At 39.0% G+C, this 25,271-nt stretch overlaps 1 protein-coding gene across 4 annotated transcripts in view; it reads right to left on the reverse strand.

The window, feature by feature from the left end:
• The window catches only part of ICA1 (islet cell autoantigen 1), a 73,974-nt gene extending 49,154 nt beyond the window's left edge, over nt 1-24,820 (reverse strand). For 2 of the 4 annotated variants that reach the window (XM_065666208.1, XM_065666207.1), the window contains exons 1-6: nt 24,656-24,739; nt 12,168-12,205; nt 7,959-8,130; nt 5,900-5,972; nt 4,291-4,414; nt 1,870-2,068 (exon numbers count right to left, since the gene is read on the reverse strand). In XM_065666208.1, the coding sequence (XP_065522280.1) occupies nt 1,870-2,068; nt 4,291-4,414; nt 5,900-5,972; nt 7,959-8,130; nt 12,168-12,184 (585 nt within the window). In that variant the 5' untranslated portion in view covers nt 12,185-12,205; nt 24,656-24,739. Of the gene's footprint in view, nt 1-1,869; nt 2,069-4,290; nt 4,415-5,899; nt 5,973-7,958; nt 8,131-12,167; nt 12,206-24,455; nt 24,477-24,655 lie in introns of those variants that run through there. The other 2 variants (XM_065666209.1, XM_065666206.1) reach the window with 2 other exon arrangements.
• Nucleotides 24,821-25,271: the final 451 nt, after the last annotated feature.

Below are 25,271 nucleotides of genomic sequence, written 5' to 3' on the forward strand. Positions count from 1 at the left end.
ACAGGCGGCTGGAGGAAAGAAAGGTTCAAAAGAACTTCAAGTTTTGGGTTGTTCTTTTTTTTTTAACTATTTGTAGTAATGCTACAGAATTTTAGAATCTACATTATTACTTTATGTCATAATATAACTCATTTCAGACTCAAAAATATTTCAAAATACTTAGTATTTCCACATTTTTACTATTAAGTTTTGTAAGACCTTTAAAAAAAATACCCCAAAACCCTGAAACAAATATTTTTGCTGACCTTGAAGCACAGCAACACAAGATGGCTGAAATTTCACATCTAACCTTTTAATTACAGCAGATAACTACATTATGCATACATTATTTTAATTACTTTGCCATTTATATAATTTATACCTTCCATAGTATTTGTTTTGCAAGAAAGCTATAAATCAATTTTGTATGACCATTACCAGTACTGCTTTATTCATTCTAACATTCCATTTTTTAAGTGTTTTTCTAATAAATCAAACATTATACATACGCAATTGGCTGAGGCCAAGACTGTACCAATTATTTTACCTGCAAGGACTCGCCATTATAAACATTTCCCACAAGGCATAATAAAACACATGTCTGGTGCCACAAGACTTACAGGAATACCCTATACTGAAGCATTAAACAAAGATTAGATGACTAGCTGGAGTTTCATTTGTTCCAACCCTTCCTTAATTGCTACTGTCACCACTTCAGTTTACAAAAAATTGCATAGCCCAGATGCATGCCAGTGCTTTCCCGTTAGGATGGATTATTCAAGCTTTTTAAATCACAAATTAAGTATCTTTTGTCTCCAAACACTTTCAGCCACAGATTACTTAAACCATTGATGAACACTGTTTTATCTTTAGTACATTACCTGTCTCTAAGCCACATGCACATACACTTTAATATGATTTTTGGTTTTAGGCCTCTGCTTTCAAGCATCACAGAAATCCTGTAAAATTTTTAATGCCTTTACTCAAAGCCCAGGCCACCATGTCATACCTAGGATCCTACCTCCTCCTAAGAGTCAAGATGTATAAACAGCAAACTGTGAACATTATAGTCTTCTAACAAAATTGACACCAGAACTTCACAAGCAAATCTGAAGTTCTCATGAGTGTTCTTGAACTGACTGGGACAGGAGTCCAAGTAAATTCGATACTTGCACCTGTTTGCAATACTGCAGATTGCCAGACTGTGGTTTTTGGAAGCCCTTTGAGAGGAGATGAATTTAGCAAACTTGAGTGATACTGAATGAAGATTTATGGAGAATGCATTATTAGCAGTTTTAGTGTTTAGCAGTTGACCAAGAGTTATGCTGGACTGCACAAGGAAATTGAAAACAAATTCCAAATTTGCAACTTCTCCCCAAAATCAAATTATGGATTGAATTTTGAATTCAATTTGATTCAGCCAATCTTGAAAATGTTGGCCTTTAACTGTACCAAAAACAATTAGCAGCAGACCCTGCAGCATTTCTGTTACTGTGTCCTTTTTAGTTGCAAAAATAAGTTTTCCCTTCCCCAGCTGACAGCAGTCATATCTTCTTGCATTTAGTGATTCAGGCATCACAACTAAGTACTTAAAATCAGATAACCTACTTTAAATTTTGTATTATTTAAATTAGAAAGCTTTAGGCTGAAGTTGAATAGACTACTGAAAAATGACGTTTCTTAGTACCATATCTTTCCTCCCAGCCCACTCTGTGAAGGATACTGTATTCCATATCAGATTAATTGGACTCCTGTCACATGGAAACGATTAGTTACAATAAATTGCATCCTTAGTGCTGCTGAAATTTGTCTTCCTTGGAAGAACTAAAACTATGCTTCATTGTCACTCACCAGGCATCCCCTTCTAGGAAACTACAGGAAACTTCATACCTTCCTGAACTTTTCCATCTGCTTATAAAGATCTGGATCCAGCTCCTGAGACACATCTTTCATCCAGAGTAGAGCTCCTCTATATTCAGTCCGATACTGTTCCATTCGGTTTACTGTCAGAGAAGTGTCTGAGATGGCCCTGTACCTGAAAGTCTCCACTTCTTGGTATAATCTACTCAAAGGTGTACGCAGTGCTAATCTGGAGGAAGGCATGGAGGAAAGAAAGGAAGGAGAACACATCAAAAAAGCTGTATTAATCTGTCTGCTTTTGTGGAACAAGTACTGACATATTAGTAGCAACCAAAAAACCACACACTGTCAAAACAGCTCATGTGCATGTTCAGATGGCCCTACAGCTTGGCTGGTGGTACACATGAATGGATTAATTTTGTATGAATATTGTATTTGTAATCTTCCTGTTCAAGTAGTGAATTTTCACTTACACATGCAAGTAGACAAGTAACCTTTTCTAATGCGTATCCATAATTTAGTTAGCCAAGCTGCTTGTGTGTATGCTATTACCACGCCTCTTCACAAGCTGGACTTAACTCTAAAAACGTACCTGAGGTAACTATTACTGGATGCATACCACAGATGTATCAGGATTGTCACGTTAAGCCTCACAAAAAGCACTTCCATTACCCCTTTAATCTTCAAATGTAAAGGTAAATAAAGAAGTCATCTGTCAAGTAGATAACAATCTCATTCCTCCTCATTTATTTATTTATTTTAGGGATCTGAATAATGTCTTTGAAAGACATTTAGCTTTTGGAAGGATTTAGGCATTTTCTTAAACATTTCTTCCAGCAACTACACTTTGGAAAGGCAGTAGGGGACATTGTTGTCTTCCCTATGTCATCACTTTAGCCCCTAATATGATCTCAAAACTAGATAGGACTACTTTTGCTTTGCTTCCTCCTGCTGGTTCTGCTTTCCTCTTGGTTGCCAGCAACCACCTCACTGAAATGGGTTCAGGCAGTTCTACAGCAGTGTTGAGTTAGTTTAATGTGTTACTTAGCAACTTCCTAGGCATAGGAGAATTCCTAATTTCAGCTCCAGTAACCAGTGAATTTTGTCTTCTTGATCTCTAACTACTGAGCTAGGTATTGGCATACAACATAAATAAGAGCAGCCCCAACTTCATGACCTTGGAGACGGCTCAAGAAGAGAAGCTAGACAAACAACTGGTTTTATTTTTATGTGATTTTATTTTAAAAGTTGCTTTAAAAATGCATGAAGTGAGAGATACAATAAAATGTGAATTTGTTAGTGTACTCCCTCTCAATTTTTTCTCATTCTACAAAAACTTACCCAGCCCTTCAAAGGAAAATTCGGTTTATGTAGATGTGTCATACACTGGGGTTTCTATAAACATTTAGACTTTATAAAGAGGAAATCACCAGTGCTTTTGCTCAAAGGTGCCTTATATGTGTTTTAAGGATCCCACTCATGGCTGTTACTGGATGTGCTAATGACCAAACCCTAACCCAAGATAAACATAGGAAATTCTCAGTGCTCTGTATGCAGTGTTTTATTTTGAGCCAAGCAGCTGCACTGTTAAGCTAAAGCTGGAAAGTATCACGGTAGTTAAGAGCCCCCAAAAAATCCTGTAAAATATTACAGAATAGAATTTTCCGTTGCAAATGATGGTGAATTTCAAACTTTCATAGTCCCAATACTGTTACAAAAAAACCCAAAACACCATAGTACTCATCAGGCATTGTTACTTTTAAACTCTCTGAGCAAACACAGGGTCAGTGAAACATCAAGGACTCTGGATAACAAATATATTTGTGTATATGTGTGTCTCTGGATTCCTTACCTTTTATTGATTTGTTCGTACCCAACCTACACAACCTCAGTGGGGGTATAAGACCTTCTCCTTGGGAACTTCAAGATGTAAGGCTGCAGCAGAAACTGGCAACCTGACTCCTCCTTTCTCCTCTATTTACTTGAGGCATGAAACTACATGGCTCAGAAAAAGGCATTTCCTTACCCATTTCCCTGCCCTCCCAGGACCCAGATACCTCCACAATGAGCCTGCTGTAGCATTTCTCTGCAGAGTGAGAAGTGCCACAAAGCAGGAGAGGGACCTGACATCAGCTCCTTTACAACCCCACTGCTAGAGATGTGCGCAGATGCACAGCTTTCTGAACTGCTGAGCTGTACAGGTGCAAGCTGGGGATCTGGAGATACACATTCGACATAGCAGGCCCATAAGACAAAAACCAGGATCAGGCAAAACTACACAGAGCAAACTGTTAATATTGCAAATACTACAGAAAGGTTGGTCAGTAACAATTTTCTTTATCATTTGGTTACTCACGTATTTCAAATGGCAAAATTAATTATGGCAATGGTGAATCAACTACAATTATCCCACACACTTTGTAAATCAGACAGCAATTTTGACACATATACCTTTGCTGAGAAGAAAAGCAGAGAGCTTTTCCTGTGGCTTGCATCATTTTTCCCGCTCTCGTTTTATCCTGAGAGCCCTGCAATCGAAGAAATTTCCCCAATTCATTTTCTTCCTGAGAAAGAACTAACGAAAAATAAATGAGTGGTCAAACATGTTATTTAATAGGTTCCTGACAGCTTTAAAACAAGCTTAACATCAAATAGGTTAAGTTACTCTAAATCCAAGCAGTACAGCAAAAACATAATTTCATTGAATTTCTACATTTAGTAAACAGAAGATCTGATTCATTCGAGACATTTGCTGATATACTTAAGAATCACAAAATTCCATCAGTGCCAAAAGCGAACAGGAGAAAGAAGAAACATGCTGTTACTTCCTTGAATAAAAATACTAGATTGGTTAGATTACACAAAGGGCTCAATCTTGACTAAAGTATCTTTTAGTCATGGGTTTTAAGACTTGTTTGGTTTGGGGTTTTTATTTTACTTTTTAATCATCATTATTATTTGGTTGATTGGATTTTGGGGTATTTTTAGTCATATTTTACCACCTACACTGCCTCAGCTGATCTTTGGTAGCATACCTTCTCTGAAGTTAATTCTGACTTATAGTACCCAAAGCTAGTTCACTTCCTTTTCTCTTGCTCTCAATTTTTCCTGCTTGACTACAGAAATTAATTTTTCATATGGAAAATCCAGTATTTAATTAAAAAAAAACATTCATTTTCAAATTACTCTGCAAGATTATTTTACAACTTTAACATTTTACACAATTCAAACACTATTTTCAAAATTATATTTCAAATATCTGAAATATTTCTAATAAAGTAATACTTTTTTAAACTAGAAGATGACAATGAATTGTTGACTATTTCCAAGCTGGAACTATGGGTCTTCATGATCTCACATCCTCATAAAAACATTTCATTATGGTCTTATCTATTAGTCTTCCAAGGCAGCTATTTACTAAAGTAACATTTCTTCCCACTATGAATAGTGAGAATGGCCTAATATAATGAAAAGAGATTCCCTGAAGTCCTCATCCTTTTTCCAAATGCTGGCAGTCAAATCCATTGCAGATTCTAGTAGAACGTCCTGCATGCACGTCTTTGTGTCAAGAGATTTCACCTGCTACTCTGGAACACTACACTTCTTGTACACTACTATTATATATTCTAATTTTACCTTCAGATCCTGAAACATTATCTCCAGCTCTCTTTGGACAGTCAAAAGAAGAAAACCCAAGAAAATATGAACAACATTCCACAGAAGAAAGTAAATTGAAAGATATCTCCAAAGCTGGATTCTCTTTTCCAGGCCAGAAATCACAGTAGCAGAGAATTAAACTATTGATTGCAGAGAACTTTTAGAGGTCATTTAATACAACCTGCTTCTTGAAGCTTTTTAAATGAGGTCCCTGCCTACCCCCAGTAACTGCCACTAATTACTGTACACCCATTAGAGCCAAGTCAGCATTATCAAATTTATTGTAATAGCATGGATTACTTAATAATAAAACTAGCATTAAGCCCAATATTCTTCATAGTCAATCCTGATTAAAAAAAATTATTCCACACTTATTTTAAATACTGTATTCGATCATACTTACAACAAATCCTTTTTTGATACAGTTCGATTGCTTTCAGCAGCTCCATACATGTTCTCTGAATAGAATGGAACAGCTGATATTGAAACAAAATACACACAAAAATAATGTAAGTATATACGAGAAACACTGACAATTCAAATACAAGTAAGAGATAAATTTTTGTAGAAATTACTAGAATCACCATTTTCTTCTTGAATGAGTACTTTTTCCAGCATGAAAGTAATTTTTCCTTATCAATTGTGTTTTTCTTTCAATTAAGTTGTCCACTGAAACTAAAGACAGACCAATCATAACTTACGAAAGGAAAACAAAGACAAAAATAATTTTAGAAACAGGTCGAATATAAATGGCTGATAGTTAACCAAACTACTCATGTTGGGGGTTTTTAATAGATATATTTGTATAGATATGAAGCTGTAGTACAAATCTTTCTAAAAAAAAAAAAATCAAAAATCAAAATAGAATAAAATGTTATCAAAAATGTGTATCATGCTTATCAGGTGTAGCAATACACATACTGAATTTTTAATGCTACAGAGTCTAGTGGAACAAGCTTGCATTGGTATTCCAACATAGAAAGTTATTGATTTAAACTGAGATTTTAGTGGCATAGCTCCAGTTCTCTAACCAAATTTTATAAAGCACCATTTTCCATAGGAAGGGGGGGTGGGGTGGGGGTGGGGGGGTGGGGGGGAAGTCAGGCTTGACTAAATTTGGGGATTGTTTCTAGGTAATAGAAAAGATACTACTCTTTCTGTCTGTACATCTAAAATATCCAACCTGTAACTTAAACCTCATCTCCAGTGTATCAAGCACTGTACAAATATATGCAAAATGGACTTCCAGAACTGTCTTTCTTCACATGTTTGACTTCCTGTACATTTACACGGGTCTTTTAGACTGTGTTACTTGCACTTGAGAAGTTGTTCAACTGAAAACATGCTTATAGTTTTGTATCTGGTAAATGCAACTTTCCCCATTTCCAATCCCACTTAACTAACAAAGCATCCTTTCTGATGAATCTGCAACACAGTAACCATGGTAGGAACTCAGGTACATATTTATAAGAGATCGTTACAGCCTTCCAGCTTGTTTTAAATCAATGCTCTTGATTTATAACCCATCATGAAGAGTCCATAGATAGAATCATCATGTTCTAAGTTATCACTATTATAACTAGCACTACAAAGATTTGTTTGTTGTAAACCAGCCTCTTGTATTTCAGCTAAAATGTGGATAAAATGAGAATCTTAAGTCAACAATTTTCTATGAAACTGCAAGAAAACCAGTAAGGCAAAACTTTCCTCCTTATATAACAAAACAATACAGATAAAAATTAGCTGGACACTAACTTGATCACTGCACTTTGGAAGTCCATTCTCTCTTCTGCTTTGTGTCAAAGACAATGAAGCTCTTCAATTTGTAGAGCCTTAATATTTTTATTATTTTTCCAGTGGGGTTGAGAATAATGACAGTAGAGCTGTATTTGTGACAGAGCAGGATTCCTTCTCTTGGTGACACTTTACGGACTGTCAGAAGCTTCTTGGGTAATGTCAGAACACATCTATCTGCACAAAAGCTCCAGAGAGCAGGGCGCATTATGCACCTTGCTCCTTCTTGGCACACTGCATGTTTTTCCCTGCTGTACGCAGTATTTTATAACTGTATAAAGAATGTCATTTGTATATGCTAAGGAATACTATTTAAATAAAAAATCTTGAACTGATAAAAGCAAAGGATAAGAATGACTAATACAAGTAGAAATGACCACCTCCTGCTCTCCTCTAACAACGAAAGGACCAAACCCTAAAAATAAGTAAGAGAGATATTTAGCTCCAAATACAGTTTGAGGGATGTGGGTTTGTGTTACAAAATCCCACTATGTTTCCTATATTTACATAGGTACTTTTGTAAAAAACTAGAAAACATACCACAAGAAAATAATTATACAAATGTATATACACTAATGTATACTAGGCGCACACATATTAGAAGCTTGATGGAAATGAAAACATTTTAAGACTTAACAAAGAATACACATTATGTAAACATTACAAACCTCAAGTTTTGCATCCAGATCTGCATCTGAAGCCACAACATGCTCATCTTCTTTTTTTCCTGTAACTTTTATAAGGGTTTGTTTTGTTTTCCAGTATTTTTGTTGCATTTTATTGACCACAGATTTTTCTTGGCTTTGAGCATATTGGTCATAAAATTCCCTTGGATAATTGCTAGAATATTAAGAAACAAAATTACAAAGCTCCAATATGATGCTTAAAAAAACAAATCTAACATGCTAGATTAATACATTTCCATCAAGAATATTGCATCTGCATGCAAACATGTACCTTCCTACCATGCATTTCATCATTATGCATTAATAACAAAGCAATTAAATTAGTACATTAACTTTCCCCGCCTACTTTAGAAAATAATGCACTGCTATCAATTTGAATGTATTTAACATGTACTTTAGCAGTACTGCCAAATAATCAGCTGCAAAGAATTCTTCCCAATGCATTAGGGAATGATTTATAGCCCATGTAATTAAATTTTTATTTTTATAACTAATAGGAGAGTTTCAAATGAACTAGTAGAGTTGCTTAGGCAGCAATCTCATGCAAATTCAGTAGTGTTGGTGTTTCTCAAAGTTCATTTCATGAATGGAATTAGATTACTTCTTGCCCTCCCTTTTTTACAATTGAATAATAAAGAATTAGAAGAGCACTCATCTCTTTTGAGCATGCTATCTGAAAGGTAGCTCACTCACGACTCCTTTTATACATGCAATGACTACATGACAGCTGTGGGTGCATATACATGTAATCTTTCTCCAAGGATTATTTTCTACTGACAGATGATTCTGAATTCCTGTAGCAGACCAGCAGAATAAAAAGTGTAATCTAAAGACAATCACAAGCTAATCTAATCTAAATTCCACAAAGACAAACTCCCTATCCCACAATATTTAAACCACACCAAGATGTGTGCCTGGCAAAATCTTGGAGCAGATTCTCCTAGAAGGCATGCTAAGGCACATGAAAAACAATGAGGTGGTTGGTGACAGCCAGCATGGCTTCACCAAGGGGAAATCCTGGCTGACCAATTTGGTGGCCTTCTATGATGGGGCTATGGAACTGATGGACAAGGGTAGAGCAGCTGATGTCATCTACCTAGACTTGTGCGAAGCGTTTGACACTGTCTCACACGACATCCTTGTACCCTAACTTGGAGAGACATCAGTTTGATAGGTGGACCACTCGGTAGATAAAGAACTGGCTGGATGGCTGCACGTCAAGAGTTGTGGTCAATGGCTCAGTGTCCAGCTAGAGATCAGTAACAAGTGGTGTCCCTCAGGGATCAGTGTTGGGACTGGTCTTGTTTAGCATCTTTGTCGGTGACATGGACAGTGGGATTGAGTGCGCCCTCAGCAAGTTTGCCGATGATATCAAGCTGTGTGGTTCGGTTGATATGCTGGAGGGAAGGAATGCCATCCAGAGGGACCTTGACACGCTTGTGAGGTGGGCTGGTGCCAACTTTATGAAGTTCAACCATGCCAAGTGCAAGGTCCTACAACTAGGTCGGAGCAATCCCAGGCACAGCTACAGGCTGGGCAGAGAAGAGATTCAGAGCAGCCCTGCGAAGAAGGACTTGGGGGTGCTGGTCAATGAGAAAATGAACATGAGCCAACATCAGTGTGCACTCGCAGCCCAGAAAGCCAACTGTATCCTGGGCTGCATCAAAAGGAGTGTAACCAGCAGGTCGAAGGAGGTGATCCTGCCCCTCTACTCTACTCTCATGAGACCTCACTTGGAGTATTGTGTGCACTTCTGGTGTCCTCAACATAAAAAGGACATGGAACTGTTGGAACAAGTCCAGAGGAGGGCCAAGAGGATGATCAGGGGACTGCATATTCCTGTATGAAGATAGGCTGAGAAAGTTGGGGCTGTTCAGCCTGGAGAAGAGAAGGCTGCGTGGAGACCTCATAGCAGCCTTCTGGTATCTGAAGGGGGCTTATAAGGATGCTGGGGAGGGACTCTTCAGTAGAAATTGTAGTGATAGGACAAGGGGTAATGGGTTCAGACTTAAACAGGGGAAGTTTAGATTGGATATAAGGAAGAAGTTCTTTAAGGGTGGTGAGGCACTGGAATGGGTTGCCCAGGGAAGTTGTGAATGCTCCATCCCTGGCAGTGTTCAAGGCCAGGTTGTACAGAGCCTTGGGTGACATGGTGTAGTGTGAGATGTCCCTACCTATGGCGGGGGGGTTGGAACTAGATGACCTTAAGGTCCTTTCCAACCCTAACTATTCTATGATTCTAAGATGACTTAATCAAAAATATAGCTTTACCATTAAATCTCTTTCAGGAAGTGTTATTCTGCTATTAACTTCCGCAAAAATACATGCCTTTTCCCCTATATGCATATTTAAAAAGCTGCAGTAATTTTTCAGATCTTCAGAAGTAAATGGTTGCTAAAACTTGCTATATTAAACATTCCAGGAAACAAAAGAGGTTGAGTTTATTTTGAGAAAAGATACCCTTCACCTGTGGAGTGACAAACTGTGGTTCACTACCGAGATACTGCCCACTAACCCACTAACTCTATTCACAACACACAGACAGCTCACAGATGCTACCCCAAGAGGTCTTCAGACCCAGCATGCCCATTGGTTCTATGTATGTATTGAGACACACAGGTATGCGTGTGTATATATATATAGATGTGTGTGCATGTGTGTGTGTGTGTATTGCTTGCTGTGAATACTATGGCCATTCTGAAACAAACCATTGGTACACATGTTCCCCAAAAGGGTAGCAAATCTGCTCTATATAGTTACTAGTGACACAGTTTAAACTGGAAAGGAAATTTGTCTCACAGGGATTTGTTACATCCTTTAGTTATTTTTTAAACAGTTTTAGGACACAGTGGCTTAATCACAAAAGATGTGGTAAGAAATGAAACTGGAAGTGAGCAAGGACAAAATTCAAAACACACTTATATACAGCAATTCTTCGCTTCCTCCCCAAACTTTGAAAGCAAGATATTTACCTATTTAATTCTACCCAAACGTTACTTTCAAAAGTTTTATTTATTAACTTCATTAAAATTAAAGGACATTTTGGTGCTACAGAACAAAATAACACATGCAAACCATACCATATTTCATGTGAAATTCTACACAGACAAACCCTGGACTCCTCTGACAGCCTATGAAGTCAGGTGAAGCCTATATTGACCCAACATATGCTGTAACTTTATAAAATCTACAACCTCTACAAGAAGATCCTCCTAGATTATGTGAGAATAGAATGTGAGAGTTTAATAAAAATAGCATTACTTTAATAATAATAATAAAAAATAAAAATCAAACTGCTCACAAGCTAGCGTAAGGACCCCAGTTGCCTGGCTAGTTGTGTGCTTTAACTTTTGCTACAGCTGTGCAGATAACCGATATCTCAGTTCAGTGGTCAACCGAAGAAAACACTGTAATTCATCTGATGTCAAACAGCCTCAATATCTACCCTACTTGATGTCACTAGAGATTCTGGGTGCAAGGAGTAAAGATGAGTTATTAATATGAAATCCCCCCCCCCCAAATTAACAATGCTGGCATTAATAGATTGCTGAATTAGAGAGTGATAAACCTATTGAAGGAATAAGAGGAATATAACTGTAGTATGGTTTGGGTTGGAACGGATCTTAAATATCATCTAGTTCCAACCCACAATAATCTTTTGCCAACATACACAAATTAAGCTTCTAATTTCATTTGGAGAATTTAATGGCTCCTGTTTATACTTAAGACAGTGAAAGATTTATAAATCCCATTACTGAAGTATTTGGTAGCAATTTTTACTGGTAGATACTTGTCAATACTTTTTAAAATGGATTTTGTGTCAAGCAATCATGGATATATTTAGGTTTTGTTGAACAATCAGAACATGAAACTAAAAGAAGGATGTATTTTATTGTGAAGTTGACAACCATGGATAAACCTCTTGAAATATGACAGTTCATACACTTCTTTCTATTAAACAGGAAATCAGTAACGTGCTATTTTTCTATCTATTCAATTTATTTGTTTTTCCATTCTTTGGCAGTCTTTCATCTCTTATTTTTATTCTTTTTAAACAGAATGTCTACCAATGACTTCACATAAATACTAGGTGCCAGAACATTGTGTGTGATAAACTCAGGCTGCTACAAATCAGCGTGCCAAACGCCATTAGCTCTTTAGAGTAAGAAAAAAAATGACCAAGGTACTTACTACTTATGACCTTCCATGTTTCCTGTTTTCTTCAGACACTTAAATAAAATAAGAAATCATCAGTTAATACAAACATCTTTAAAATGTAATGTTCAAGTTAGGCACTAGAAGGCCCTTTCTTTTTTATGTAGAAAATGACAGTGTTGTAGCATTGTGTTTCCCATGTTACAACAGAAAACTTTTCAATCTGTGGCTTTCCTCACATAACACAGAATTTTCACTTAAATCCATGACAAACACATTTAAGTGGTGTCATGGGTGTTGCCAGTTATTATGTTAGCAAATTTTCTAATTTACCTGGCATAAATTCAGTGATTTTTTTGATCAGGCAAGGCATCTTTCTCAGTCAAGTTTTTTTCCCAATGTTTTAGCCACAAAAGAAGTTCAGCTACTTTTTTCACCCATGTCCCACTGATCTACATTTTGAAAACACTAGCTATACCACATCTTGAGGCAAGGATGCAAAATTTAACCACCAGGTGTTTTTTCAATGAGGGACACCACAGTTCCTGAAGACACTTTTATGCATTTGGACTTCAGATTTTAGAAGTTAATATCTCCAAGCTTGGATACTCAAGTCTCCCACTATACTTTGAGCTGACCAGATGGCACACACATCACTTCCCAACAGTAACTGAACACACACCTTCCAGGCCAAATTTGTAAGTGAAGCCATACATTCCTTATAAACAATGAGCAACTGGCTTTTCCTCTGCTGCTTTCAGAGGGAATTCTATTCTCCAGTATACAGCCAGAATGGAAATGGATGCACTGCAGCATGATCATAGCCAATACCAAAAAGAAGCTGGTCAGATGGTGCTGCTGAGAAGTGGCCTTTGATAAGACAAGGCACAGTATGAACACACCAACATGCTGAACTAAGATGTGAAGCTGATTGAGAAAGTAGGAATGGAAAAGTAGCTATGAAGGTAACAGTGCTGAAACGGAACTTGGGCACTCATCTGGATGAGAGGGAAAAGGGGCTGCAACAGGGAAACGTGACACTGGAAGCATCTAGCATGGTGCTGCTTGCAGACAGCGTGATTAGCAATGGAGTGGCAAAGGGGCTGGAACAGATTGCAGAAACCGAAACATGGGAACGTGAACCACCAGAATGCTTCCTGCAACTGAGAAGCACATGCACTTCCATTTGGAGCCAAAGGGAGCCAAATCGCAGATTTCTGATTCTAACCTCTCTGCTGTCAGCACCTGCGAAACTTCTTGGCAAAGTTCCACGAGATTCTGCAAGACTGTATCAGAGCAGAAAATCTTCCTGAACTCGAATTTGTGAAGTGCTCATAAGAACTGCCAGAGAAACCACGAGAAAATTGGCAACTGCCTTCAGAGCAAAACTTAAAGGCCAAGAGCTACACAACTAAAGAGGAAGAAAAAACTGTTTCAGTTTGTCATCTGCATTATAGCACCGAGTCAGGCAACACACACAATGGACAGCATCAGTCGTGGCTTTGCTGTAGTTTCTAAAGCCATAAGGCATAGGCAACATTAACTCTGCTTTTCTAACACCATTCTGCTTGACTTCACTGGTTTAATATTGGTCCTCCTTAAGTCAACTGTGGGTGAGTGCAAGTGAGATAAGAACACAGGATTTAGCTTGTATACACACCCATGACTCAGTCAGCAGCACGGTTGGTTTGACAGGAAGCAAGGAACAGTCTATCAAGATGGAACAACACACACATTATGTGAAACAAAGAGTAAATGACCATTGTGGGGAACAGGTCTAATGCACTGACGTCACACATTGTACATGTCCACCTGTCTCTCCTGGAAACCAATGTCCCTAAATAAAAGTTTGACCTTATATTTTGATTCTGGGATCTTCGTAGTTATATTCCACTGAGTTCTATATAACACCCCTATGCCTTTAATATAATATTTGTGGAGAGTTTTTTTTACTTCAAAATGAGGACTGTATGAGAGCTATTAGGCCAGTGTTTTCATGGTACGAAAATAAGGGTATGCATTCCTTCCTAGTGTGAGGCGTTAAGGCATTTGAGGTGTTTGAGGCTACATGACCTGCTGGCATAGTGCTGTATGGCTGAGTAGGGTGGAAGGAAACAGAAGTGGAGCCTTACCTACACCGCCTGCTGGAAATGGCTCCTGGCATGTGGTGTCCCCCAAAACACGTCAGGAGAGAGAAAGGGCCTATAAAGTTCTAGGTGGTACAGATAAAAACTACGCCAGGAAGACTGCAGTAATTAAACAGCGGGAACAAGCAGCAGCTCAGTCCCTGGGTCCATTTTATTTCCAATACAGAGGTAGATTTTGGTCCTAAATGAGAATTCAGTTTGCACAAAGACAACTTAATAAGCACTGACATTGAGAAAACAGAACTGTGATTGCTCAAAAACGAACCAGATGACTTTTGATAATGTTTGCAGTGCTCACCTATGATTTCCATAGATGTTCCTGGGTCCCATCCATTTCAGCTGAGTTTCACCTTTCTCGGTGATTAACACTCTGGAAAACCTAGTTATGCACTACTGTTATGCCATTCTTTTAGCTGTTAATTTAGACCATAAATGTGCATTTGGTTTAGGTCCCACTGATCTCAATGGTAACCCTAACAATTTACATTCACACAGACCTTAGTTCAAGTTAGATACACTTGTATATTTGCAGCACTGTAAACCAATTCGTAATGCATGTTTCAGCATCATACTTAAGCCCTACTGAAACGGAAACAGTATATATTAACATAGACATTAAAATCAGGAATGAAATTAGAGAAACATAATAAGGGAGCTGTACGTAGCTGATACACTATCACAGGAATTCTCACGGTTGTATACAAGTTCTGCTGCAAATGTATCAACTTTTAGCTCGTCATGTTAGGATTTTATTTTTAAGAAACATCCACGCTTACTAGATAGGTCATATCCTTAACTGGGTTTTCAGGAGAAGCTCAGAACTGTGTGATCTTTGAGGTCAACTTCCTCAAAGCACATGCACAGCCCATTTATATGGGAAGCAAGTTGAGCATCTGTGGCAGAAGGCCAGAATAGATTAATTTTAATGAACTTGAATGCAAAACTCATGCGTGTAGAAGATGGAGGTAGAGACACATTACACAGGAGAATGCAAAAGTATGCAGGGGTGGAGTTAGGAAAGCCAAAGCCATGCTGCGGCTGAAACTAGCAAGGGATGCAAAGGTCAACATCAGTGATTCTATGAAAATTTGTATAATGTAAATCAAGATGAGACTAGAGAGCAGCAAATTTGCTGCTACCACTGGTTTAATACAGAAGACTTTCCACATAAATAGTGTAAATGGGCAGCAGAATAACACTGCACCGTGTGTGTGTATCTGTGTGTGAAGATACACACACACAAGGAAAAAAAATGTGTAGATGTTTTCGTCTTAAGAATTACCTACAACATTTTCACCTGTTGGTCATATTGTTTATCTTCATTCATAGCTGAAACTTAACAGTTTTCATTCTTCAGATTTTGCTATATGTACAATGTAAATTGTCCCTACACTCATTTAACAGGGCCATAATTCTCTAACATCATATGCTGTCACTGTTTATTCCAAGCCCAGGAAGCAAAGAGGGTTAAGATATTGGTTCAATGTAACAAATTACATAGTTATTAAAAGTATCTGGGAAAGCTGAAAGCAGTGAGATTTTTTTTTAAAGAAATCCCAAAGTCTACGTCTAGCCACAAAAAGTGAGAGATGCTAATAAAAGGGGACTGGAAACAGCCCGTGGAAGTATCTAGGAATTAAAAGGAACACTTCATAATAAAGAATCCCTATGTTTGTGAAATGCTGGCCATGAGGCTGCAGTGAACAAAGAATGAGCACATAACCTTTGACTACTTTAGGTTTTGAACTCTATTATGCTTTCAAAGAACAAGACATAAATGTCCCAAACAGAAGTAACAAGAGGGCTGCTCTTTGCCAAAGCTGACTACAACGGAAGCATACGACACTAACTAGAGTCCAACAATACCTTCTTCCAAAACTGCAGGCAAAAGTAAACTATACTGTCATACAGCTTTATATATAAAACAAGCTTAATCTGCCAGAAGGAAGTGATGTAAGAAACTTTTTTGTTTTATCTTCCCAGCTTATTAAAACTTAAAACCAAAACAAACCAAAACAAAAAAAAAATCCAAAAAAGTTTTGATAAATAATAATACACTGACACCAATTAAAAATAAAATAAAAATAGCATTCACCACCCCGTCAGAAAGCATTTGTATCAGAAAGTTCCTATTATCTTCGATGATGAAGAGTTACACAACACTTGTGATCTCCGTGACAGACCACCTTTATCTTGGTAAACAAAAGGCACGGATACTGTAGATAGGGGAGGAAAGCAAACATAGGTGCTCTATAGTGCTGCTTTCCCTAGCATGCTGTTATAGCTGACTGTTCACAAATCCACATTTACTACTGCACAGTGCTGGATCTGAGGCATCCTGAAGAAGTCCACACAGGGCTTCAGTGATTTTCCAAGTACTTCTCAGTGTTTTTTGAGGCAGACAGATACTACCTCAGTTTCAGCATTAAATCTGAGCTGGCCCTATTCATAACAAGTCTGCCCAGAACTCAAGGGACCACAGTGATGGAACATCCATCCCACATAGAACCAGCTGGGTTCATAACCCCTGCCGAAACCTTGAAAATCCCCAACAGGCTCTCTGAGAAGCTGCCAGGAAGCCATCATGTCCCACAGACCTCCCTGTTTGCAGACTGACTCCAGAGGCGACCAGCACAGCCCATCAGCCTGGACACAGTGAAGTACGGCCCAACTGTTTCTAGATTTAGCCTGGCTTCAGAAGCTGTACAGCTGCATCCAGGCAGTGCTCTGCCACAACTAACACAATGTGCTGGAACCACAATGGTCCTGCAAACAACCAACTATGGGAGCTCTGCATCTGTGGCAGAGCTTATCTGGGTTGTAAGGCTATTAACTCACAAATTATTTCCACCAGAAGACAAAATAGCTGGAATGAACACAGAACATATTTCTGGCATAGTGCATTGCCTCATGCCCTACTAAGATATTTTATTAGCCGTGATGCTGGAATGAAGCTTGATGGAGGATGCTCTCATTAGCAAATAGCATTTCTATTTCTATGGAAAATCCTCTGACTCTTTAGAGTCTCCAAGACCATTTGAGTACACTATCTACATTCTGCTATGCCAACAGAAAAATGCTTTCATTGTGTTTTGAGTGATTTAAACTCCAGCATACCCTAGGCTTACCTTCCAGCTCATGTTCTATACAACATTTGTACATGCTTGCTTCTCTTTTTTAGCTTCATTATATTATACTTTTGCATCATAAGTTGTCAAGTTTCCCAAAATCTGAACAACTTTATACAAGTGGTATCTGAAGATTATTTATAACATGGTATGAACGCTTTCTCTCCAGCAGCTAAACTGAATACAAAGAGCTGCATATTCTCAATGTCCTGCAGATACTTTTTCTTTTCCAATAAGTGTAAATATAAGAAGTATCATCTAGTGAGGTGAAGTTCATATCTTAAGATCTGAAGTTCAGATCCTAATTCAAATCTCTCTCCTTGACTGAGCATTGGTTACACTGCTCTTCTGTGCTCTTACCTTAGCTAACAGATCTTACAGAGCAAAGCAGGAAGCAGAGACAGCAAACAGGAATCTTTTCAACTATGAAGACTGTACCTGAAAAGTGTTGATCTAATCACAACTTCTCAGAACCAAGAGATGAACTGAAATGTTTGCAAAAATGTTATAAATGCTGATCTACAGATCAAGTTTAACAACCCAAGATGACCTAGGATAGTTATGTAGGGAGGCAGTATTGAACAACATGTTCTTTTGAGATGTATCCAGTAACAAGAAAAGGGAACAGAATGAGAGGCAGCACCCAATTCAGCAACTTCTATGTGAAAGTAATGTGAAAGACAGTCTACACTTTCACTGGTAGCACTGCGCTCCCAGTTTACTGTCCTTCCAAAGCAGCTAATATGTTCTCTGGCTCTTCAAACCCCAGACTCTCTGCACCCTAAGCCCCTGCAACTTATAACTTCAAATATGGCAGAATCATGTATTGCAGCCGTTTTACTTAATATAATGGTTTTATTAAAATGACTCATCTTCCAAGAAACAATGAATGCAGTAATAGTACAGTGGTACCAAATACAAAAAATAAGAAGAATTTTAAGCAGTTCTATCTGTGGAAGTTAAAAGTGATAGTTTAATTTATGTAAAGTACTCTGAAGGGAAGAAAATGTGCTTAGGTGAGGGAATCAATGCCATCTGTGCCTCCAACAGCTCTTGACTGACAACCTGTCTCCCCCACTCTGCTCACTGGAAGCTGTGATCAAACTGAATCTAGTAAATGGCCCTACAGAACAAGAAGCAGTCTCACTGCAAGATGAAGACTAGGCAGGGCACAGTTATATTTTCTCTGGTCTGTCTACAAACACACAGACCAGGATCTTCAAATTGTGTTCTACTTTGCCTTTCCAAAACAAAAGTGAATAGAGCAGCCTATTGATCTGAATTATCCATATTGCAAAAGCAGGAAGATTGAAGTATGGGCCTATATAGGCATTTAACATCAAGATTATATACAGATTTACAAGTATTCCTACTATTAACCACATGAACTGCAACTACTGTAATTCAGCTAAAATTAATCTAGAGTTTTAAGTTATATCAGTACGAAAAATGACGAGATTTAATTTTTCCTCTGAAGCTCTTGAGGCTCATCCTTGATGTTCTAATCCCAATGCTGAGCTTTAAATCCAGGATTTTCATTTAGTTAGCCTCCTCACTGATGCAATTGTTTATTAATTCCAAAAGTTTGCAGAATTAGTCAGCAAGTGCTGCACAGAACTTCCTTCCACTTTTGGTCTGTTCCTTTGTCTCAAACAAATTCACAGCTTTGCTACTTATCCTCAGAAGCATATATCATACAGATTATCCACAACTACTCAGGACAAGAAATACCACAATCTTATAAAAGGAGTTGTATCAACAGAATTACTCTTTCAGCCTATTTCAGGAACTGACATCTAGAAATAACTTCACATGTTCTTAAAAACAGCATAGAGCAAAACAGCATCTGTTATATACAGAGGAACTCCTGATACATTCATACACCTGGGAGGTGCTGAGGAGGAAACAAATTCATGCTGTTTGACCCCCAATTATCTACAATTACAGTAAATACAATTTATTCCATTTCCTTCTCCTCTCTATCAAGGTTTAAGAGATATCCCAGAAAAAAATAATTTATTCCATTCCACTTACTCATTTGTCTTGATCCTTCAAAGGATAAAACAAAATAAAATAATTAAAACCTAAATTCAACATGCAGAAAAACCCCAACCACTACTCAAAAACAATAGAAGTGTCAGAGAATTTGGGCTTTGTTTTCCAAGGAGGTAATTTGAGCTAATCTAACACTCCTTTCCCCTTCTTTTTCAAGCTAGTAAACTGTGTTAACAAACCACAGTAATACGAGCAGGTATCTTAAATGACTATGGCTGTGTGATTAAAGACTTGCATGGTTAGAAACCATGAACAAGGCATGCAAAAATCTGGATGTTTTGGATCTTCTTTTGTCATTTTACAGGGCTACCTGGACACCTGTCTGCAAACAGTGTATCCAACAAAATCAGTACTACTGCTACTGACATTAAGTATACAATGAACAGCCTTTCACTGAATTTTACACTGACCCTTCATACTCTCCTTGCAGGGCAGGCGATGAAGAGCTCCTGAAAAGAGTACTGTTAAGAGTACTTCATTCCAAAACTAATTATCATTCTTCTAATGTTTCAGAATACACAATTAACATAGGAAATTATTCTGCTTAATTTCCTGGTGTAGTCTAAACAGAGAATGATATTCAGGGCCTTGTTTCTTATGCTGTTATTTAGTCTTTTATTTTTCTATTGCCAACTCTGATACATACAAGTTAATAGAAGACAGTAGCAGATAAACAGAGAAAATTTGTATATTGGAAATTTATTGCTCACTTATACCTAGAACTTAATCCAAAACGCACTAATTTTCAGCACTCAAGTGGTTAGAGGTAAGTTTTAACCAACACAAAAAAAAAAAAAAATATTTGGCACAATGTCACCATTTTTTTTAAAAACTTGGTTTTGCTTCCACAAAGTGAAAAGACCAAGTCAACCATTAATATACCTGTTTAAAAAACAATTTTGTGCCTATTCAGTGCTCTATGTCCGTCATATTATTCCAAAGACTATCAAGTCAAACTTAACAGGCACAAGCGATCTCCTTCCTAGAGCATAACATGTATTAGAATAACACTTGAAGCTGAGTTGGTTTGTTTGTTTGTTTTTAAAAAAGTTGAATAACAAATTCCTAAACCCAGCAGTTTATCACAAAACCTCTGATAAGACTGGCACATGCAGTCACTACACACTACATGTATTCTCAGAACAAAATATTTCAAACAAATGCTGGTAGGCTCATTGTCAGAAGATTGATGAGCAAACAATAGCCTTTTCTAGGTAAGTTAATTTGCGTGCACTTCATCATTTACATAAAGACACAGACATTTAATTATACATAAAATTATTTTTAAATTCCTTTTTCAGGTTATACTGATTTTTCAGCTGATTATTGTGAAATAATATACAAACAGCATATAGTATCAGTTTTTGCCCTCACATAGCATCTTTTACTTGACTCCTAGCATTCCTCTTATGTTTGTGGAAGACACTAAGTGACTGTCCTTTGGAAAGAACCAGGTAAGTACCGTAGAGTACTGTGAGTTTTATTGAACAGTAAGTCGTTGAGTGGCAGGTCCAGCCTCACTCTACAAATGAGCAAAGCTGGGGATATATGCAAGCCGGCATTTAATCTCATTCTATATGCAGACTTGTTTCATATCTCTGAAATGACTATCAAATTGTTTTGTAACACACATTTGTTCTCTTAGTTTAAAAAACTGTATTTTTAAACTTAGTAGCTGAAAACAACTAAAGAAAATGCCATATGGAACACCTGTTGTGCATAAGTTATAAAAGACAATATGAAAATGGGCTTTGTGACACATTCTACCTATAATCAGTCTAGAGCCTTAATCTTAGGAATCCTTCCATTTGTAGAACCCGTGAGAAAAGCAGTGGATGTATGAAAAAGAATCACAAAACTCTTTTCACATGTATGAACAAATATGGTTTTAGAAGTTCAAACTAATGGCTCTCTTATTTAGATACCCTATCTGCTGACACAGTCAACACTCAAGTTTCTGCCTCCCTCCTCCCTTTTTATCCATGCAGTAGCTGGGAAGCAATGCCATTATACCCTGAGGTGGACAATGCAGGGGGAAGGAAGAGAGGAAAAGAATTTTCACTAGATTGCCTCAGGAGATCATTTTATATCCATGGATAAGAGATCAGATTAACAAAACAGTTTTAGCATACCCAGCAACAACAATATAGGGTGATGTTCTTTCACCACTCTTTGAGTAAACACCATGATCAATATAGACTGTATATTCTTGATAGCTGCACAGGCCACTCAACTGTTGCATTACTGTTCTCAGATCCTGGCACACCTGCCGACTGTCTCTAGAGCGGCAGTGATCCCTATAAAGTGATGCAAGATGGACCAGAGTACTGTTTCAGCAGCCCAGAACAGACAGCTCCCAAGGCTGACATAAGCAATTGTGTAACTGGTCAAAATGCCCCTGGGTTTGCCATGGTTAATTATAGCCACAGGAAAAACTACTCTGATGTTATTACTACTAGCAACTCCTAAAAGGTCATCTGTTTCTATTGTTCTTGATTGCCTGGTTCTTTACTTAACATTCTTCACTCTCCTGGCTTTTGTATTTTTAATGCTTCTGCATCACGTCATAATTTTGTCTTTAGAATGACTTTATGCTTGAGAAGTGCAAAAAATCAAGAATCAGCTCCTTCAGAGCAACACTGTTGGAGGAGATTTTTCAAAAAGTATTAAAAGAGACTTTGAGGACATTTCTCGACTTCTAGTTTAGCTGAGATGTTAGCACATTTTTTTCTGCCAACTCATACCAACAGCTTTCAACACTAGTTGAAGAGTGAAAAGAGCTGTTATTATTCATTTCTTCCAGAAAAAGGTTACTTGGGAATTCATCAGAACAATTTTGCAGCCCTGTAGAGCATAGATAACAGAGAACCAGCAAGATGGGTGGGCTTGAAACTCTACTAAGGGGGAAAAGACCCTGTAGTAGGGTTCAACAAGAATTTTACTTTGCCTCCACACCCCAATAATATAATCGGGGCAGGGGAGGAGGGGAGAGAGAGAAAGGGAACAAAAAATGGTAAAAGAAGCCTTTCCTTCCATTCAGCCATAACTGGTCTTCTTGAACCTGCAAATGTTCAGTAACCTGCATATTTGAATCTCAGTTCCCACAAACACAGGGGAAGAAATTGACATAATACAAAAGGCACTCAATTCTTTCACAATTAAGAAGAAGGCTAATTTTATTCTAGAAGAATACCAACATCTAACTCTTTTTGAGTAGAGGGTTTGAACTTTCTGGAGATAATAATGTTTCACCTATGAAGTTGTGACAGTATAAACAACTTTATAAACTCAGATCAAGGTTTGGCAGCATTTAAGTGCCACATCATCTTCCAGTAGAGCTGGGAAAAATGTGACTGGTTTTACCAGTTATGACAGTTTACTACTCAAAAGATGATCTCTGTGGCTTCATGCTAAATTCCTTCTTTAGTGCTATTAACATACATCTTAAATTATTAAGTTACTCAGTGTAAACCAATAGGCTACCCTATTCAAACAGCAGTATAAAAAAAATAAAATGTCTAAATGAGGTGTTCCTGGACTTCATGCTAAGTACCAGTAAGAACTGTGACTCCTAGACCAGTGCCAGGCAGATAGCACTGTTAAGTGGCATTTCCACTCATTCCTCAGGAAGCCTGGATAGACAAAGTGGGAAAAGAATGGATTACCAGAAAAAACAGATGAAAGACCACAACCAAATGCAGACAGCACTGAAGACTCCAAAACCCAGCGCTCCATTTTTCTCTGCCCAACAATTTTGAAAAGTGATCAAACTCAGTTTTTCCCTTGCAACAACAGCCTTGCTAGAGCAAAACATGAGACTAGTTTATTTCCAAGAAGTCTGCTCTGGAACAAGAGCCATAGCTGCTTTCTGACCCAAATTAAATAACATCCATCCAGAAACAAAGAAGATAACAGAAAGAAACATGGGGAAACAAGCAAACAAAACAAAATAAAGGCAAAAAAATGCAAACAAAAACTAACAACAAAAAAAAAAAACCAGAGAAAAAACCCCAAACAAACAAACAAAAACCCAAACATAAACCCAACAAACAGGTGCTTCCTGGAAATAAAAGGTCACCTTGGTTTAAAGCAAGGCTTACAGGCAGGGACAAAATATTACAAACAACAAAACAAAAGAACAACTTAATGCGAAGCTTCCAAAATATCTACACAATGTAACTTCAGGGTAGAAGGTTAAAGGATGTACCCTCAAGATTACCCGATTCAGTTTCACATTTACACATTTGAACTAAAGTAAACCTAAATTACTACTTTTAGAGGGTCCATGCAGGACCTTGAAGCTATCAGCACTAAGTAAAACAGCATGAACAAGAGACTTATTTACATTTGGGGCTGAGCATATACACAGTGATACCGATAATTAGCAGAACACAGTGCCCTTCATCCTTTTCTGTTACTAAAAACCGACCTGATGTTTCAAGTAATTTTTGGTATTTCTTCTTCTAAACGACTACAGGAAAAAACATTCATGTACCAGGTGGACGAATGCAGAACAAATCCAAATACTAAAATCAGCCTTTCAAACAAATATAACCTTTAAACGGGAAGTTTGGGGGGGTTTAACACCCATTCCATCAGCTACTAACGCTTCGATGCCTGCGTTGGTAACTGACATGACATTACCACAGGCACCCTGCCGCCCCTCTCATCGGCCGGCCCGAAGCCCTCAGGTACAAACGAGGGCCGCGCCCTGGCGAACGGCCCACCGCCGGAGCCGGACAACCTGCGCTTCATCCCGGAGCCGAGCCGGAAACCGCTGAGGAGAGGCGGCCGTTTTCCTCTCCAACCTCCCCGCTTCCAGCGGGCACGGCGCCAGAGAGGATGTACGGGAGGCAGAAACGGATAAATGCAATAATCATGGCGAGATAACCGCACGGCGGGAGGGAGGGACGCAAGGCAAAAAAGAGGGGCAGATGCCATCTTGTGCCTCGGAAATTTCAGCCCTGGACACGTCCAGCTCCGGCTACACCCACCGCCGAGCCCTGACGGGCACCAGCGCCTCAGGCCCGACCGCCGCACCGCCTCCGTCCCCGCAAGACACGGGAGTACCGTCCGCGGGGGAGGCGGCGCCCACCCACGGTTGCCCGACACCGGCCGCAGCAGGTGGTGGCGCAGCCCGTTTTCCCCGCCAGGATGCCGTATGGAGTCCAGCGATCCCCCTTCCCGCACTCACCTTGCCCGCTGCGAACGGGAGGGCAGGGCCGAGCTGGAGGCACCGCCACCACCCCTCCAGGTGTTCCGGCGCCGGCGGCGTCACGGCGCCGAGCGGAGCCGCCTCTGCCAGCCCCGCAGCGGGGCGGAGCTGCTGCCGCCGCCGCCGCCGCCGCCAGCGCAGCCCCCGAGGCAGGAGGGCGGTGGCTGCTGGGTCCCTGGCGCCCGGGGCCGTCGGCTTCCTGGCGTTAGTGTCGGCCAGGCCCTGCTTCCTCGTCCTTACCCGGCCTCTCCGTGAGGGAGGCTTGGGGGAAAGGCGGCAGTTAAGTCACCCGGGTTTGGAGCCCTTCCGAGGCTCCTCACTGCCTCTACCAAAACCCTTCTTCTGCTGGGGACCGCAGGTGTCCCATGGGGAGCATCGAGGAAGTATTAAAATGTTTTGGCTGCTGTAAATAGGCATTTGTCGTCAAGGTAGTGGAAACGGAGAAAAAGGCCCTTCGACGTAGCAAGCAGGTAGCAGTGTCAAAGGGGGTCAGAGGAGCATTGGCTTTGAGCTCGGGTTGGAAACAGATCGTTAGGGATTTTCTGAGAGCTGTTTTGAGTAAAGTGCTTCAGATGGATTTCAAGCTGATCAGAGC

The sequence above is a fragment of the Lathamus discolor genome, chromosome 2 (assembly GCF_037157495.1).
Source record: "Lathamus discolor isolate bLatDis1 chromosome 2, bLatDis1.hap1, whole genome shotgun sequence".
Classification (NCBI taxonomy): domain Eukaryota; kingdom Metazoa; phylum Chordata; class Aves; order Psittaciformes; family Psittacidae; genus Lathamus; species Lathamus discolor.